At 28.3% G+C, this 18,670-nt stretch overlaps 3 protein-coding genes and 1 long non-coding RNA gene across 9 annotated transcripts; 2 read left to right on the forward strand and 2 right to left on the reverse strand.

Annotated features, from left to right (window-relative positions):
• Positions 1–396: 396 nt before the first annotated feature.
• On the reverse strand, positions 397–9,744 carry LOC130672610 (MAGUK p55 subfamily member 2). 5 transcript variants are annotated; one of them, XM_057477246.1, is made up of 8 exons: positions 9,386–9,744; positions 6,289–6,404; positions 3,219–3,557; positions 2,902–3,138; positions 2,016–2,490; positions 1,603–1,937; positions 838–912; positions 397–659 (listed from the first exon to the last, which is right to left on the reverse strand). In XM_057477246.1, exons 1-8 carry the CDS (start codon positions 9,468–9,470, stop codon positions 483–485), a joined length of 1,839 nt encoding a protein of 612 aa, XP_057333229.1. In that variant the 5' UTR covers positions 9,471–9,744; the 3' UTR covers positions 397–482. The 5 variants fall into 5 exon arrangements, with proteins under 5 accessions (XP_057333229.1, XP_057333228.1, XP_057333230.1 ...); XM_057477245.1 differs by lacking the exon at positions 9,386–9,744 and adding an exon at positions 8,340–8,515; XM_057477247.1 differs by lacking the exons at positions 838–912; positions 9,386–9,744 and adding an exon at positions 8,340–8,527.
• A 1,131-nt stretch (positions 9,745–10,875) lies between these two features.
• Positions 10,876–15,149, reverse strand: LOC130672609 (myogenesis-regulating glycosidase). Of its 2 annotated transcripts, none has more exons than XM_057477243.1 (4): positions 15,014–15,149; positions 13,239–13,448; positions 13,060–13,170; positions 10,876–12,797 (listed from the first exon to the last, which is right to left on the reverse strand). In XM_057477243.1, the coding sequence occupies exons 1-4, from the start codon at positions 15,133–15,135 to the stop codon at positions 10,895–10,897; spliced, it is 2,346 nt and encodes a 781-aa protein (XP_057333226.1). In that variant the 5' UTR covers positions 15,136–15,149; the 3' UTR covers positions 10,876–10,894. The 2 variants fall into 2 exon arrangements, with proteins under 2 accessions (XP_057333226.1, XP_057333227.1); XM_057477244.1 differs by lacking the exon at positions 15,014–15,149 and adding an exon at positions 13,564–13,703.
• LOC130672613 (uncharacterized) lies at positions 14,008–15,165 on the forward strand. The gene is made up of 3 exons (XR_008990746.1): positions 14,008–14,147; positions 14,213–14,238; positions 15,051–15,165. It is a non-coding gene; the product is annotated as an uncharacterized LOC130672613 (long non-coding RNA).
• A 999-nt stretch (positions 15,166–16,164) lies between these two features.
• LOC130672612 (40S ribosomal protein S11) lies at positions 16,165–18,402 on the forward strand. The gene is made up of 5 exons (XM_057477251.1): positions 16,165–16,224; positions 16,505–16,633; positions 17,433–17,638; positions 17,963–18,096; positions 18,308–18,402. The coding sequence occupies exons 1-4, from the start codon at positions 16,213–16,215 to the stop codon at positions 18,084–18,086; spliced, it is 471 nt and encodes a 156-aa protein (XP_057333234.1). The 5' UTR covers positions 16,165–16,212; the 3' UTR covers positions 18,087–18,096; positions 18,308–18,402.
• The last annotated feature ends 268 nt before the right edge of the window (positions 18,403–18,670 follow it).

Genomic DNA, 18,670 nt, shown 5'->3' on the forward strand with positions numbered 1-18,670 from the left:
TAAATACCCTCTATATGTCTAGTAATTCACTATAAATATTAAAACTCCAGGAAGTTATTTCTTTGTTATTTATTTATTTATTTGTTTTTACATCATAAAAAAATTATTCCAAATTAGACACTTGGCGGTTTTTAAATCTATTTATTTTTATTGTACTAACAATTTTATTTATATATTTTCTTCTTTACAATATAAAAAAAAAAAATTATATTCAATTTTATTGAACTAAAACAATTAATAATAATTATAAAAATAATAATAATAATAATAATAATAATAATAATAATAATAACATAATAATAATATTAATAATAATATAAATCTTACGAGTAAATGGACGGCATTTTTAAATACATTTTCAATTTCTCGACTTAGATAAAAAAAAAATAATAATAATAATAATAAATCAACCAAATTAATTTATTTCACTATTCATATAATTATTTACTGACGTATATATTTTAATTTATTATGTATAAAAATCAGTAGATCCAATTAACAGGTACCCATTGATGTTCAGTAGCCAATGCGTCCAATGCACCAACTACTTGACGAAATGTATTGTCAAAATCTTCATTAACGATAACCAAATCGATATATTTTTCATAAGCTCTCTGTAAGGCAGCTGATTCTTCTAATGTCGACCTTAAATCGTCTTCCTATTTTTAAACAAAAATTTATACAATTATAAATACTCATTGTTTATTAATCAATTCAATTAATCACTGATTACTTAATTGATAGTAGATTCTATAAACATTATAATGACTAATGAATTAATGATAATTTAATTTATTAAATTAAAAAAATATATAAGTAAGCATGCGAAATACAAACCTCGTACAATGATGCAAGTGATTCTAAGGTCCTAGCACGTCGGGAACTGTATCGTATGGAGCTTTGACGATCAAACTACTCGTACATCAATCACATACATAAAAAAAATATATAAAACATACAGTAAATTATTTAAACTTGCATACAAACTAAAATTATTTTTTAACTTAATGACTACTCCCGAGGAAGGTTTTTAACATTTATTTTTTCAATAACTCCGGTTATAATTATCGTATCGACTCGTTGTTGGACTCATTATTTTCCTTACAATATTTACTACAAAAAGTGCAATGATAAATTTTACAATATTTTTATTAGTTTTCAAAATATTCGAGCTCTAAAGAATTATAAAAAAATACAATTAATTTCATGCATTAATTAGACTAATTTAAAAATGACATATCTCAGTCTCTAATTATCGTACATACTTTTTTAAAGGCTCATATTTTTTGTCACAAAATTTACTACAAAAAATGTTTAAAACTTTTTTTCATACAACAAATAGTTTTTCATAAATTTGAGCTCAATCAAAATTTCTTTATAAATTTTTTGAATTAACCCGCCAGTAAATATTTTATAGTACAAATCAACTCATTACCATGAAAAAAAAATTGACCTTCCTCTAAATTAATGATATAAATAATAAGTACGTGCAACTTCTACAATTAAGAAAATTAACTAATTATATAAATAATTAAATTGCATACAGGATCGATATAATAAATAAATGTATGAAAATGTATGAAAGTAAAAAAAACTACATACGGTTAAATTACGACTGCTCGCACCAGTAGATCTTCCATGATCGTAAAGAGTTTTAAGTTGTTCCATTCCCGGTGCCGCGATAAAAATAACGTAGGGCATAAATTCAGTGCTGTTGTGTAAAGTTTTCAAAGCACCTGGACTACAATCCAGTACACACATTTTACCAGCACGAATTAATTCACGGACTGAATCTAATTTTGTTCCGTAAAGATGATTTCCATATTCACCAAACTCAAGGTACCGATGCTGCTTGATATCATTTTCCATCGACTCGCGATCTGTGAACCAGTAACTTTTTCCATTTTCTTCCAAGACTCTTGGAGGTCTCGAAGTGTCTAAATAATTTTATAAAAACCAGATTATTTAATTATTTATAAAAAAATTAATTTAATTAAAAAAAAAGTAAAACTTACAGGGAACGATGGTACCAAATTTTTCAGGATCGCTATTAATTAAGCGGTTCTTCAAAGTCCTTCTGCCGACACCTCGTGGTCCGACGAGTGCCAAAGTCTTACGACGAAAAGGAGGCATTCGTGCGACCTCTTCATAGAGGAGTAGCTCGGCGCTATCGAATTCGCCGTTTGATTTCGATTCGTACATTTTGCGCTTCTTCTTACGGGATACTCGAGTCCCGCAGATACCGATTTTATGGACAAAGTCTGCCTCGGGAGGAACAAAGGCTTTGCGACGCTCCTCGAGCTCTAGAGAGGGAATTAGACCCGGGGCGCCGAGACCTTCGCCTTCGACACGGCGGGCTTGCCACCAGTTAGGATCCGCTTGGTCGACGATCTGTAGGATGTCACCTCGGTTGAATGGTAACCCTATTTCCCGGCATGGAAGGAGAGTGTCTTCTGATGGGTCGTAATCGAACAGTGCTCGCATGTAACACTAGAAATTTATTTTTGTTAGTTTAAGATTTCAATACTTTTGGTTTCTTTGAATTCATTTTTTTGTTGTATCTCATTCCCGATTGATTTTACGGTAAAATTGTATCAGACCTTTTTTGTAGATCATCAAATTTCCAAACTGCTAAGCTATTTTTTTATACAAAAATTTTTATTTGTTCCTCAATTTCAGCGACTTAAAGATAAAATATTCAAAAATTCCATCAAAAATGGATTCTAAGCTGTTTTTTTAAAAATAACTTATTTCCGGTTGGTTTTGCAAAAAAACTGTATCAGGCCTTTTTTATAGATCATGAAATTGCCTAACTGCTAAGCTATTTTTTTATATGAAAAACTATCGAACCGTCCAATAGTTATCGCTATTAAAAGTTACAGTGAGGAAAAAAATACTTACAGTCGATTTAATGGGCTTATTATTATCACTGGAGATACCTGGAGCGACTTTCAATGATAAATTTTCTTTGGCTGCTTGTATCGCATGCTGAAGTTCATCAGCAGTATGAACAGGTTTATTGTTAACTTCCATAATAACTTCTCCAGGTCTAAGGAGACCTTGACGTGAGACTGTGCTGCCTCCGAGAATCCGCGCAATTATTAAGTTGCCCCTATCGTCAACTTGGACCGTCAATCCCTGTACATAAACACACAGAATATTAAATACGCATCTTTATATTTATATTAAATTATTCATATAATTGTTGTGCAAATTACCAGAGGTTCTTTTGGCTGACGACGCAGGCCAACGACCCGGACAGTTTCTGTTCTTTCGCTACTCGGCATCGTTGATTTATGTGAAGATTCTGAGGATGCTGATGACGATGGTATACCTAGAGATGTTACTGAAGCTGGTGGAGCTTTTCGTACTTCTACGACTGCGTCATGCGTTTCCAAAAGTGCCTTCACGTGAGACTTTTTTAAAATTCGTGACAACTCACGTGCTTCGTAGTTTAATGACGTTTCAAACACGTAAGATATTTCTTCAGCTACGTCACAAATCTCGGGGTAAATTGGTTCTATTGCTTTAGGGGGTTCTTCCAATCTTTCTTGTAACTGTAAAATAAATATAAAAAATTAAAAAAACAAAATTAGTGTAATTTAAATTTAAATTGTAGCTTCAAATTAAAATTATAAGTAAAGCATTGAATTTATGTTGAAATTTATGAGAATCTTTTTTGTAGAGAATTGAATTTCCTAAAAAAATGTATTCTTGACTATTTTTCATAACTGCAGTATTTTAGCCAAAATTTTAGAATTTAAATTTCAAATTTCAGGGGATTTTTTTCAAATTCATAGATCTGATGTTTTAAATTAAAATTATGAGAAACGTATTCACTTGACGTTAAAATTTAAAGAAACCTTTTTTGTAGAGAATTAAATTTCCTAAAAAAATGTAGCCTTCAATATTTTTCGTAACTTCAATATTTTAGCAAAAATTTTAGAATTTAAATTTAATCTGATTTTTTTAAAATTCATAGATCTGATACTTTAGATTAAATTGTCAGTAAAGTATTCACTTTACGTAAAAATTGAAAGAGACCTTTTTTGTAGAGAATTAAATTTCCTAAAGAAAGTTTTTGATATTTTTTTCCGTATCTTAGATACTTTAGTTAAAATTTTATAAAAACTCCAAAAAAGTAAAATAATTTTAATTATTATTTGCTCTAGTGACTTTTAAGTGGGAGTAAAAGGTCAGTGATGTAAGTTAGTTAGTCATCATTTAAAAATTACGATACCATAACGACTCACAAATAAAATACACAATATTGTTATTTTAATAATAAAAATAATAATTTTTACACTAAAAAAAAAAAAATCTATTTAAATAAATAATCAAATACTCCAATCGTGGCACATATTCATTACCTATTTAAATGTTACTCTCAATAATAATACTAATAACAGTAATAATAATAACAATAGTATCACACAATTTACAGAACTTTCATTTTTTCACAAAATATAAAAATTTCACAAGACTAACATTAAAAATATTTAAAAATAGTGACAATAATTAAATAAAATAACTTGTAACAGACTTAAAATATTTATGGACGGATAAACAACTTAAGATTACTGTGTTTTACGTAAAAATATAAACGAATGAGAGTATTACAGCAGCAGGCGTCACGGAGAGTCACAAAGCCACGAAGCCGCGCCTAAACCACCTCCTTTCTCTCTTTTATGCTTTAATGCTTTAATACTGTAGACTGTAGACCCTGTAGACTCTCATATAAACTGTAGGTATATACTATTGCCCATGGATTATATTATATATATGTATATATATAAATATATGTTGTATGCTGACTACGGTATCCCGTATTAAATCCCGCGGACAGTTAATGGTTTTGCTGAGTTTTCTTGGTGTTTGTAATAAAAAAACAGGTGGGGACATGAACATTCTCTACTTCTGGTATGCATTATATTATATGCTTCGTTATATGATTAAAAAACCAGGGACGTCTTTACTATCAATTTTTTTTTAATTAAAAAAAAATTAACACGATTAATTTATTTTTATTTTTATAAAATTCTATAATTTTTAAATCTGGAAATTGAAATTGTGACTAAACCACGATTCGAAGTTAAGACAATTAACAATTTTTGGATTTTTTTTTTCAACAAATAAATTACAAAAAAAAAAAAAAAAAAAAAAAAAAAATGTGCACATGTAGAAAATTAAAAAAACTGTCAGTGTAATTTTTTAAAATATTTTTTTTTTTATAATTTATAGTTTTTAAAAAATTTCAAAAGTTATTTTACGTCGGATAATTTCAGTGTCATACTAAACTGTAAGATATGAAAAAAAATTATGATGTATAATTTTGCAGAGAATTCAATTTTTTACAAAAGTGTTTTATTATTTTTAACACAAATTTTATAGTTTAAAAAAATTAACAAATTAACGTACGGTAAAGAAAATTTATGATCCTGGAGTTAACAGACAATTGACAATTTTCGGATTTTTTTTCCAACGAGTCAATTACGAAAAAATAAAAACTAAAAATATGCACCTGTAGAAAATTTCAAAAACTACAGGTTCAATTTTTTCAAATATTTTTTTTTTTTTATAATTTATCGTTTTTAAAAAAATTCAAAAATTAATAGACGTCGAATAACTTTAGTATCATGAAAATTTGTAAAAGTGAATTTCAAACTTTTTGCTGCAAAACTCTTTAATTATTGTTATTTTTAAAAAATTTTTTACTCCGAAATTTACCAGAGTTTCTTTTTGATTCAATTTCGTTGAACTAAAAAATTAATTACTAATTAAATTAACAAATTTGATAAAAATCTAGTGTCTTGGTCATGTGATCTCATACGTCATATTAAAGCAATGCTAATTGACAACATAGTGAGTGCAATGACTAACAGAGATAAATAGAAAAAGAAAAAAAAAACAGAGAAAAAAAGGTCTTTCATTTAAATGTAATTACGCACGTGACATTGTTATTATTGCTTTTAAAATTGTTATTAAAATTTTTTCCTATCAAACATTTTTTAATTTTTTACACCACATTTTTTTATTGAATTATTTATTAATTAAATTTCAAGTGTTAATTAAAAAACAAGCAATGAATTCAACTGAAGAGTTCAATACTCTAGGTCATTTGAATTACTGTCAAAAAATTTGACCTAAAAAAATAATTAAAGTTGATTTTCGTAGATTACAAAAGTAAATTATTAAAACACGCATCGGGTGGTTGAAAGATAAAAATTAAATTTACTGAAAAATGTCGATAGTTCTTGTAGTTTATCAATAATAAGTAATTTTACTTACCCTGACCAGTGAATTGACAACGGGACTGTCTAATAAACCCTTGAGGAATAATAAATCAGTATCGTCGGCGACTTTACCCAGGTCTTTGATATTTTCCCTGACGTGCATGAAGGCGGCTGGAACAATCATAACGTTATTCGCATTCTCAATAACTATAAAACCTCGATTCTCTCAGACTAAGCGAGAGCCAGATGATATATAGTGGGGGTTGTGAATGCGCAAATGTCTATAGACTTGGGGGTGAATGCCGTAGGGGTTGAATCGCGGGCGTGGTAGCCACGTTTCCGATCAATAATTTCCTTCTACAGGTGTTATAGATTTTATTAAGAATTTTTTTTTAGGCTTCAAAAGTATTTATTAACTTTTTATCAATTGAATTTTTCTATATTATTTTAACCACCTGATTTATTATTTTTATTTTTGAGTTTGAAAAAAAATTCAGTAACTCAGAACTTGTTAAGGTTCTCAAGATCAATAAGCTCTAATAAATTTTATAAAAATTCCCTAGCAGATCCGAGTTACGATAAATTACCGGGAGTTTCCGAAAATTGCGGTAATTTCTGGTATTGGAAAAAAATTACGGTATCTACAGTACAATATCTTAATTTGAGTGATTGTATACCGCAAAATTCAGGATTTTACGGTATCGTCTCGTAACGTACACTGTAAAAATTACTCAGAGTTACGGAGTTTGGGAAAAAATCATTCTGCATACGGAGTAAAGGGGGAATTTAATTTTCCAGCGAAGTAATTTTGGAGTGAACTGGATTTTATTGCAATCTGAATTCACTCCATTTCGCACAGATTTTCAATATTAAAATAAATTCTCTTTCGGAGTGAATTTTTTTCTGAGGAGATTAAATAATTACACAGTCATCCATACTCCGCATTCACTCCGAATTTAATCCGCGTTCACTCCGAAAATTTTTTACAGTGTACGGTATTTTAACGGTGAAAAATTCAGTGTTATACGATATCTTATACAGAAAAAAATAATTTCTTGGCGCAAGAAATTTTTTACGTCAAGAAATCATTTTTTTCTGTGTACGATAACGTGTCCTAACGATGCGGTATTATGCCATTCTGAAAAAATTCAAATCTTTACCGTGAAATACTGTATTATATCGTACTTTACGGTATTTTACGATGAAATTCGAAATTTTACCGCACCATACGATGAAACGCGGTGTTTTATGATAAAATCCCGCGTTTAGTGACGTAAAATACCGTATTTTTCGATAAAATCCCTCAAATTACCCTGAAGTACGGTAGCTTTAGGTAAATTACCGTAACTCAGATCCCCTATTGTTATAGACAATTTTAGTTTTTTTGAACCTACGCTTATTATTGCGCATGACTTAAAATGTTACCACTCCAAAATTTATTTTTAGCAGAAAAAAATATTTTAAACAATCTCTAGAAATTATTTAACTGTTTCTCGATCTATTGAAGATAAAAATAATTATTGAGCCCGTGATTTAAAAAAAAAAAATTACAGAGGTCGATGTCTGGATTTTAATTGGACCGATTGAGTACGACAGTCAAGTGTTCATTGTGTTTCAAACGGTTAAATATATGAATTTAATTAAAAATGATTTTATTAATCAAAGAAATCTGCATTGAAATAAAAATATGCTGGAGTTTTAATTTTCTTTTTTTTTAGTTGTGTAAATAAATTTCAATTTAATCAAGTAAACAATTTTTCTCGAATTTAATTTTTTTTCTTTCCGTACACTGATGGGGATTCGACCTCCCGACCTTCAGTTTCACTGGTTTTTTAAAATTCTGTTATGTCTCAATTATCGTCAGTCACTCGTTAATTAGAAAAAAAAAAAAAATTAACAATTATTATGCAATTGTAAGACAAGTAACCGTTATCTAGAGCAGATCGAAATGTAAATAATATTATATTCAGATAATTTTCTCATGACCTGACCGACATTAAATTCATGAATACAGACAATAAAATTAATTAAATCATTACTTAATAATAAAAAGTTAATTAGTTATATATAAATAAATTATTTTGACATAAAATTTAAAAAAGTTACCATTTTCCGCTTGATGAATTTTCCCATTATTCATTTCGTCAATACTCGCTAGTAAATGACGGTTATCATTTTGATTTTTCTTACCAATCACCATTTTTTAAAATATTAATTAATAATCAGTAATGTTTAAATTTAATTACACCACATTATTAATTTGGCTTTTTTTTGTGATGAAAAATATCCACACGTGTCGGAAAGAAAATTACTTATATACAAAACGTTTGACGAACGAAAGTCGAGTCTGCACCTGTAGTATGTAATTTACGTATCATACTAAAGCGTAAGAGTCGTAAGTGGGGACTGGGACTCAAGGGGACTTAAGTCCCAAGACAGAGTCTTATGAACCCTGCGTTTTTAAATTGAAACGGCCGCAAAAAATACAATCCTTCAAAAAATGTCAAATAAAATTTTTTTTCTCCAAATAAACAGCAAATAAATTTCTAATAAAAAAACTTTAATCTTAAATATGTTTTACTAATAAAATTCATCAAAAAAAAGTTTAAATAATGAATTAATTATATCATAATAAAAAAAATTTTATTAACAAAATTTCAAGTTTTTTATTGAAAATTCACTTGACAATTTTTAAAAATTTTATTTTCTAAAAATTAACAGTAAATTTAACAAACGTAAAAATAAAAAAAAATTTATGATTAATTGATTATATTTCAATAATTAAAATTTTTCAAATTCATTTAATAGCGGGGTAAAAAAAATTTTGAATGATTGATTGATTAATTAATGCGAGTTTTTTATTAAAAATTTACTTCATAATTTTTCAAAATTTTATTACTTTTATTTACTAAAAATTAACTTAAAAAAATTTGTAACAAACGTAAAAATGAAAAAAAATAAAAATACACGTTCTTAGAAGTTAACCACATGAGTATCAGTTTAAAACTACTTTCCTTCTGACTTACAATTGCCAGAGTGTGAATTTTAGTAAAGAGGGAGAATAATAACAACAATAAAAAAAAAAAAATATGTGAAAGAGTAACGAACTAAATTTATAAAAGGAAAAAAAATGACAAATTTAAAAATTTTACCTGTTGATGAATGAAAATCAGCTGACCGTTGAATTAATTTGTTACCAAAATATCCACAAGTGGGTTTATTTCTCAAAGACTTCATTTTATCATTAACTTTGAACTTGTCGCAAGTAAGTTTGAGTATACTGTTGCAACTTGTAATACTTTGTGACTATTACACTAATACTACACTTTTCTTAGCTTCATTGTGTACGCGATCGATCAAACTCTTATTTACGTGGCTTAATAGTCACGAACATATTATAAATTAATTTAAGATATTATTTTTAAAATTTTGTTTTTTTAAAACTGGGGTTTAATGTTTTGGCTATCGGAAGTTGCGGTGTTTTGATAATTATTACTTTGGCAAACGATCAAAACGTTTTAAATTTACTATTCATAGATTAGGTGTGTATGTATATACATATATATGTATAAATATATGGAGGTTAATATGTGTAGGTCGTGTTCTGGACGATCGAATCCAAAACAATTTAGATTATAGTCTGTAGACATTATTGACTTGTTCTATTTTTTTTTTAACTCTCAATATATATGAATTATGATTTTCTTTGAAACGTTTTGAATTAATTTTGGAAAAAAATGTAGTGAAAATTACAATATACTTCAGAATCTATATCTCAAAATATATTTAAGTGTAAAAAAAATTCCAAAAAATATCGATGTGTGGAACTTCTAAACTTGAGACAGATTAGAATTTCAAGTGGAACTTTTTCAGAACTTTGGTAATTTTGAGAGTAAAAAAAATGTTTAACTGGAAGTTTACATGAATGAAATTTGAGTCAAAATAGAAATTTTTCAAAACGTAATTTTACTACATTTTACCTTCGTTTCGAAAAAAGTTCCTATTGGAAACCAATAGCCGCATAAGAATAAAAAAACGTTCGTAAAAAGTTCAAAATTAGAAGTTTTTTGACGTACACTGTAAACAATCGGGAGTAATTACGGATTTTATTTCCGCATTTACTTCGATTTGGAGTTTTAATATTAAAATAAACTTCCCTTCGGAGTAAATTTCCCTCCGAGGGGATTCAATAAGTAGGAATCCGCTCCGTATTCACTTCAGATTTACTCCCCAAATTTTTTGCAGTGTAGATATAAAATATTTTCAATAAATATATAAATTTTCATAAATTCTCAATATTTGTTTTGAAAATATCAAAAATTTATATGTGCTGATTCAAAAACCGCTGAAAACTAAAAAACATAAATTACTTATATAAAAATATATGAATTCAAAAGAATTATAATTCACTATTTTATCAAAAATTTTGTAATCCTCTAATTCTTTAAAAAAATTTCAAAACTGATGATTTGGAAGTTCGGTACTCGAAAATAATTCCCAAAAATTGTAAATCTAGTATTTGAATTAAAAATTTCTAAAATTTCTTAGCATTAAAAAAATGTTAAATTAATATCCAAATATTTTTAAAAAATATCTTTAAAAGAGTGCATAATTTTTTACGAATTAGAGTAAAAATCACAAATTAACTAAAAAATTTTATTTCAAAACAAAATATTATCAGGCATTTTAACAAAATACGCAATTTTATCTTCAGCAACCCGATAATTATGAATCCATCTTGAACCCTTTCTTAAACTCCCATCAATTCCATCCCTCCAGACCCCCGAGGGCAGATAAACTTCTCTCTGCCTGCTCCCAGAGTACAAAATTGGTGCGACAATTAGCTCCTCTCCTACGGAAAATTCATCAACGACAACATGGCAGGCGGTATCCATTGGGTCCAACATCCACAGCGGCCTTATGATCGGCAGTCCCGAGCTGAGCGTTTCATTGGCATACTTCTTCAACAAAGGCGTCACTGTTTTTTGCCTCAAAGTAGTCAATGACTTGGCCATCTCCAGAACACTCTCGTCGTCATATTTGCTCGGTAAATGCGTGAATCTAATAACCGGTAAGAATGTCGATAGTTGCAGCCATCTTACATACAGTTCTTTGTCCGGCAAATTAACTTCATTATCATTGTTAGGATTATTATCAGACATAGGAAGTGCAACATCTCCCCCAACAGCTCCGGGCATAATGAAAGGGAACCCGATCATTCCGTAACTCAGAATTGTCGGAATTACCGTTTTTATGGCCTTCCAAGATGAAGGAAATGGGGGTAAGCTTACAAAGACTGGGGCTTTGGGCCGCAAAATAGCGCCCGAGACTCCCAACACAGGAACCGAACCGACTATCGCTTTAGTAAAAAGAGTTTTGTAGTGATCAGGATTTCTCAGAGGCTGCTCACATTTGTAGTAATGCGGCATGTCATGGGCCGTTCCCAGATCAAGATAAAATGATTGGATGTGATATTTGTTCTTGAGATCCTCCAATTTCTTTAGTAACCAAGGCAGCGTTTTGTTGTTGGTGATGTCCAGGACACCGGCACTGTTGCTTTTGTGATAGCGAGTCAATGCGGGAATTCGCGGATCGCTTCCCCTTTCGGATATCAACAAACGGTTCGCTATGGCGTCTTTGAAATTAACTGATTCTGTGGATATGAACGGCTGAATTGTGAAGACAACTTGGAACCCGCGACGGCGGATTATGTTGATGGTCTCTTCCATTGAAGGAAAGCGATTTTCGTCGAGAACAAAGTCACCTGGACTAGATTGCCACTCTTCGCTGAGCAATACGTGCCCTTGGCGAAGGAACCCTAGAGCAATTACGTCTTCGGTGTAGTTGTAGATCGCAGCTTCATTGGTCGGAGAAATTTGCCAAATTGGTTCTGAGAGAAGAACGTCGACTGCTTGGAGTTCATCGGGTTTGAGGCCGTCCCAGAGTGATTTTTCGGCCATCAATGAATGGAGATATGTGATGTTGTCAGCTGCGCAGATGGAATATTTAAGTTGGGGCAGAGGAGTCAGGTGGTTTATGTAAGCAAACTCGTCGTGTTTTGCCTGGAGACAGAATTCTTTGGTCTTGTTGGCGTTTATTGAAATGTAGAGAGGCGATTCGGGGTCTATGATTATGGTGGCACCTTTTGAGTTTAGGAAGTATCGTTTGAGGACGTTCCCGAAGGGATGGCGGCGTATGTCCCCGGTTATGAAAGCCGATAGGTCAAGTTTCCCGGAATCTAAGGGGTAGGCCATGTTTTGAATTTGACCGCCACCGTACCAGTGCCCGCGACGCAGAGACCAGTCGAAACAGTCCGTGGGGTTGAACTGTGAGTTTAGACTCTGCCAGGTCAGGTGGTAGCAGTGCATTGACTCCCGTTGGCTGTGTGACAAGTAGAGTCGGGAATAGTGTAAATATTCTAAACATATAGAATCTGCTCTTTGGTGGTTCGGGAGACAGGGAAACACGCCAGTGTTTTCAGGAATTCCAATCCCTAATTTTGCTGACACTATTTCCGTACCCGTGTTACTGTACACGTGAAGCGAGCGGTCGTTTTTGTTAAGCCTGTTGAAAAAAAAGTTTTATGTTGCACACTTGGATTCAGAAGTTAATTTCCTCTAGTTTGAATACCCACATCAATATATTTAGAATTTTTTTAAATTATTAATATTTAATTAATTAGTTAATCACATACTGACTATCTTCACCAAATATATTGTTGTGGGTACTCATTTTACGCGGAATTTTATTAATGATTCAAAAATCACATTCATTTTTTGAAAAAAAATTTTAGTGTCGAAAATTTACTAAAAAATTAAAAAATTACCTGAACTTTTGAAAGTAAGCGCGTTGTAGGACATTTTGCGTGTAATAAATATGTGCAAAACCCACCAAAAATATCACACACAAAAACAAAAATCCCACAAAAGCTCGTAGTCTGAAAAAAAAATTGTATTTATAACCCGATAAAAAAATGTTATCAATAAATAAAATATTATAATCAACCTGTAATCATCATTCTGACGTTTTTTGCTACTGCGCAGCGCCTGAGGTATCGATAATTGTAATTTTTCTTTCAGTAAACTGCTAATACTGTTCACACTCGTTATCGTTGAATTCGGACTCTGTATATCCGCGAGATCGTTTCCCGAGTCATGTTTTTGGTTCATCACCATTATTTTACTTTTTCTTCTCGGCGGTGCTTGCAACGGGACTCTAAAATTAAAAATAAAAACATTTATTAAATTTTTTAAAAATAATAACATAATTTACAAAAAACAATTTTGCCGGGAAAATATTTTTTATAAATACAAAATTTAAATTCCATCACCTCTGCAAAGAAACCGCACTACCGACGTCATATCGCGGTAACATTTTATATTAACAAAATAAATATAATCTATTAGCTAATTCTACTTAGACACACTAACAAATAACTAACTAGTTATCAAGTTTAACTTGAACTAAATCTATGTAACAAAAATGATGTCCTTGTATAGTTTTAAATAAAATAAGCAAATATTAAATGGAAAAAAAAAAAATTAATATAAAAATGACCTGATAACCCTGAAGTGATATACTTAGTATACTTAAGATATCAAGTATTTCTCATCGAAGCGAGTAAAGCAACTCATTATAATATATATTATAATAAATTAGTATTACCGCCGCATCACTGAACACAACACGTTTCAGTGAATGTAAATATAAAATAATGTTAACATTAACGTACCTTAACCATTTGGGAATATTTTAAGAACTGATGTTTTTAAAATATTTATATATATAAGCCTTCAGTGGTTTCATTTGGTACGAGAGCCTTCAGACTGTGTAGTGATAATTACGCGAGTTTTAAAACTGAGTTGTGTAAATATTTATATTGTTGATCTCGGTGATATTTAGATAGTGACACATGTAAGTATAATTAAATTTTGTTTTACTGTATCAATTGTTTATCTAATTAATTGTTTTTTTTACAGGTGCTTTGTTAAATAATTTATTGGAGGTAATTAAATTATTAATGGAGTAGATTAATGAATATGTTTTTTTATTTTTAAGTTTATTGAACTGTGATTTTTTCTTTTTAATTGATTAGAATTGTGATAAAAAAATTTTTGATGATTAATTTATTAAGGAGAAATGAAAAATAATTAACAATATTTATCAGAGAAAATTTATTAACGTATGTTAAAAATATATACAGGTGTAATAAAAAATTACTGATTAACTAATTAGAATTTTCTAATTAAATTTTTTGAAATTTATTTGATAGCGGGATAAAAAAAAATTTAAGTAATCAATTCATTTTCTAATTAAAAAAAAATTCATGAAGAAAATTTCAAGTTCTTTTATTAAAAATTTACTCGACTTAATTTTTAAAAATTTTATTACTTTTGTTTACTAAAAATTGATGATTTATTGATTATAATTCAATAATTAAATTTTTTTAAATTAATTTAATAGCGGGATAAAAAAAAATTTTGAATGCTAGAACTTAATGTTAAAATATATGAAAAAAAATTCATATTTGAAAATTATGTAGTTTGAGTAATTAATAATTTATGTGATTAATTAATTTATATAAGAAAGTAATTTTTTTTTTAAATTTAAAATTCAGTAGCTTAAAAAATCCCTATTTTTTGGTAACTTATAAACTAGTGAAGAATTTTTAATTAAAGCAAAAATTAAAGACGAAAAAATTTGAAAGACTTCTTAATAACACACCCATAAAATCCTGAAATAAAAATGTTTTTTATTGACTTATTAATAAATAAACATACTTAGATAAATCATCATGAGGTTCATCATCTGTTTCAGATCCTAAGCTACCGTTTGGTGTGGAGCCGCTATTGCTAAATGTAACACTACTCTCGCTATCACTCAGTCTGTATTTAGTTGTCATTTTTTGAATAAATAAATAAATAAATAAACTGATTAATTAATTAATTAACTGATTTAATAAATCATAACTTTGTATATTTAGTAAAATTTTTAATAAAATAGAATACAAAATTCAATGTGTCGGTTTTTATTTATAAAAATATTATCTAAACTATCTTGTATCATGTGTACTTAAAACTTTACATGCGTGATGTTAAAGACAACTATCAACTTAAACTACGGATGAGGATGATGAGAAAAAGAGACAACATTATTGAATAATGTCAGTATAACGAGTGGGAGCTAATGAATTACGTCTTGTTACTATCATTTCCTTTTATTTTATTCTTCATATATAATATATACATAGATTACAACGAATTATTATTATGAACAATTGATATTTATTATTATTATTAATAACAATAAAAATATTTTAGATGTAAAATAAAGAAATTTTTAAATCTTTGAAGTTTTAAAAAATTAGTAATTTAAAAAAAATTAATTATGTAATTATTTTTAATAACTATTAAAAATTCATTAATAAATAATTATTATTTATTAGAATAATTAGAAAGGCCCAAGGTCTTTTTAAGTTTAAAAAATAAACGATCTGGAAATTTGAATCTTCCCGCCATCTATTGAAATTTATTTGAACTTAAAAAAATAAATAATTTATTTATTAAATCGTAAATTAATTAATTTAATTAATGAAGGGTCGTTTCTTTGATCCAAAATTTTAGTAGTCTAGTAAATATATAAAATATATATGTGAATGACGCTGACAGTGGTCAGTTTTTTTAATTTTCGAATAAATAAATAAATCAAGTGTAAGTGGAGTCAAAGTTTAAAAATGCGCACTTGAATATTTGGAAAATCAGTGAGCGCATTTTTTTTAATTTTATTGTTTTAATTTATTTAAAATTAATAATTTGTCTCATGTCAGCTAGCAATTTTAATTTTTATAATGCGGGGTTTTAAATATGGCGGGTGTTTGAAAACTGGCCTTAAAAAGTAAATTTCCATGGAAATAGATCTTTAGTCGTCTGCCCCCATCTTGAGTCGCTCGCTTGATCGTCAGCAAAATTTCTTTCTCACCATGGCGGATCAGGTATGCGTTCATCTTTTTACTTATTCTCACAGATATATTAAATAATATATTATTTTTCACAAATTTAACTTGCAAAATAACTCAATTATTATTTTTAATTATAAAAACAATTATTTGTGTTCTTTAAAGTCGTGAATAATTTAAATATTGATTTTTAAGTGACGCTACACGTGACACGCCGCGTGCTCGAACATTTTGATCATTTATTTTCTTGAATATATTTAATTTATCTATTAATTAACTATGTAATTGTTTATTTATGTATTTTTTATAATTACAGACGGAGCGTGCTTTTCAAAAGCAACAAGCCATTTCATTGGTTGGTAAAAAATCATTGAAACAAAAAACCCGTAAATCTGTTGTACGTTACACACGTAATGTCGGACTTGGGTTTAAAACACCCCGTGAGGTTAGTTTTTGAATTTTTATTTTTTTTCATAATTACGATTTTCTATATAAGTGTGAATGTAGCAGGTGTCAGACAAATTTCCAATTATAAATAAATAGAGTAAATAACTGATAAAATAAAATTTTTTAAAAATGCGCATTTAAAAACTTTTGAAATTAATAAGTGCATTTTTTATAAACATTATTTTTTAACTATTACTCTATTTATTTATAATTTTAATCTTGTCTGATGTCTGCTCCATTCACATGATCCTGAAATTAGCCGACGTCTAAGAATTTTTGAATTTTTTTTAAAAACGATAAATTATAAAAAAAAAAATATTTAAAAAAATTGCACATATAGTTTTTAAAATTTTCTCCATGTGCATATTTTTAGTTGTTTTTTTTCTTGTAAACAATTTGTTGAAAAAAAATTTGAAAATATTTAATTGTCTGCTAACTTCAGAATCATCACATTCACACTCAGTTTTCTATGATACTGAGATTAGCCGACATCTAACAATTTTTTGACTTTTTTTTAAAAACCATAATTTAATAACAAAAAATTTCAGAAAATTGCACCTCTAGTTCTTGTAATTTTCTACACGTGTATATTTCTTTTTTTTTTTTTTTTTAATTGTTGAACAAAAATAAAAAAATTGTTATTTGTCTGCCAACTTCCTGATCGTTTTTTTTTATTTAATAAACATTTCTTAAATTATAATTAAAAATATTTTTATTTGTCAAAATCAAAAATATTTTTCATTTTTTAAAATTACAAGGGTTTGAAAAGTAACTAATAATAGTAACAAATTTTCTAGGCAACTGAGGGCACTTATATAGATAAGAAGTGTCCGTTCACGGGCAATGTATCAATCCGTGGACGTATACTTACTGGTGTAGTCCAGAAAATGAAAATGCAACGTACCATTGTCGTAAGACGTGATTTTCTGCACTATGTGCGTAAATACAGTCGTTTTGAAAAACGTCATCGTAACATGAGTGTGCATCTTAGTCCATGCTTCAGGTACTTCTTTATTTCATTGTTATAAAAATTATTATTAATTTTCATAGCTGATTATTTATTAATTTTATTGACCTAGATCATGATATAATTGATTATTTGTCTTCATACAAAATAAATTTTGTATTGAAAAATAATTATTTTTAAAATTCTTATAAATTATTCATAAAATGATGATAAATGACGACGGTCTTCTGAAAAATTTATATGAAGTTACAATCGTCTACTGATTTTTTTTTTATTCCAAATTAATTTGTTTTACGTTTTACTTAATAAATTTATTAAGTTATTATTAATTACTTGATTAATGATTTATGATTATTACAGAGATGTTGAAATTGGAGATGTTGTAACCATTGGTGAATGTCGTCCATTGAGTAAAACCGTACGTTTCAATGTTTTGAAAGTATCGAAAAGTACAAGCTCCAAAAAAAGTTTCAAAAAGTTCTAAAAACATTCAGGTAAATTTGATTAATTATTACTAATTACTAATACCTATTAAGTAATTTAATTAAATTGTTTAAATGATGAGCTTGACGACGGTCTTCTGAAAAAAATTAATTGAACGACAATTAATCGTCTACTGATTAAATAAATTAATAAATAAATTGTTTTTATTAATTAATTGCTGTAAATTATATATAAATATATATGTATTTTTTTCTGTTACAGAACATGTTCAATGTCGAGGACTAAAGTGATTACTCCATCTCAATCACTAATAATTTATAAAAAAAAGTTATAATAAAAATTAAAAAAAAATTAAATTGATTATTTTATTTTATTTCTTTTTTATTAAAGAACATGAAATAAATCCTGTTATAAATTATATATATCCTGATTTATCAGTACTGAAGACTACTACTGACCTTACGATTACGAGACTGTATGTAAGTACGGGCGTTATAAATTTATTATAAAAAAAAAAAAATTTCTGGCATCCGTCGAATTTTAGTTCAATTTTTCTACTGATCAAAATATTTTTCTATAGAAAATTCAAATAAAATTTTTCTAAATCTGGAGATTCGCTTGTTA

The sequence above is a fragment of the Microplitis mediator genome, chromosome 8 (genome assembly GCF_029852145.1).
Source record: "Microplitis mediator isolate UGA2020A chromosome 8, iyMicMedi2.1, whole genome shotgun sequence".
NCBI classification, from domain to species: Eukaryota; Metazoa; Arthropoda; class Insecta; order Hymenoptera; family Braconidae; genus Microplitis; species Microplitis mediator.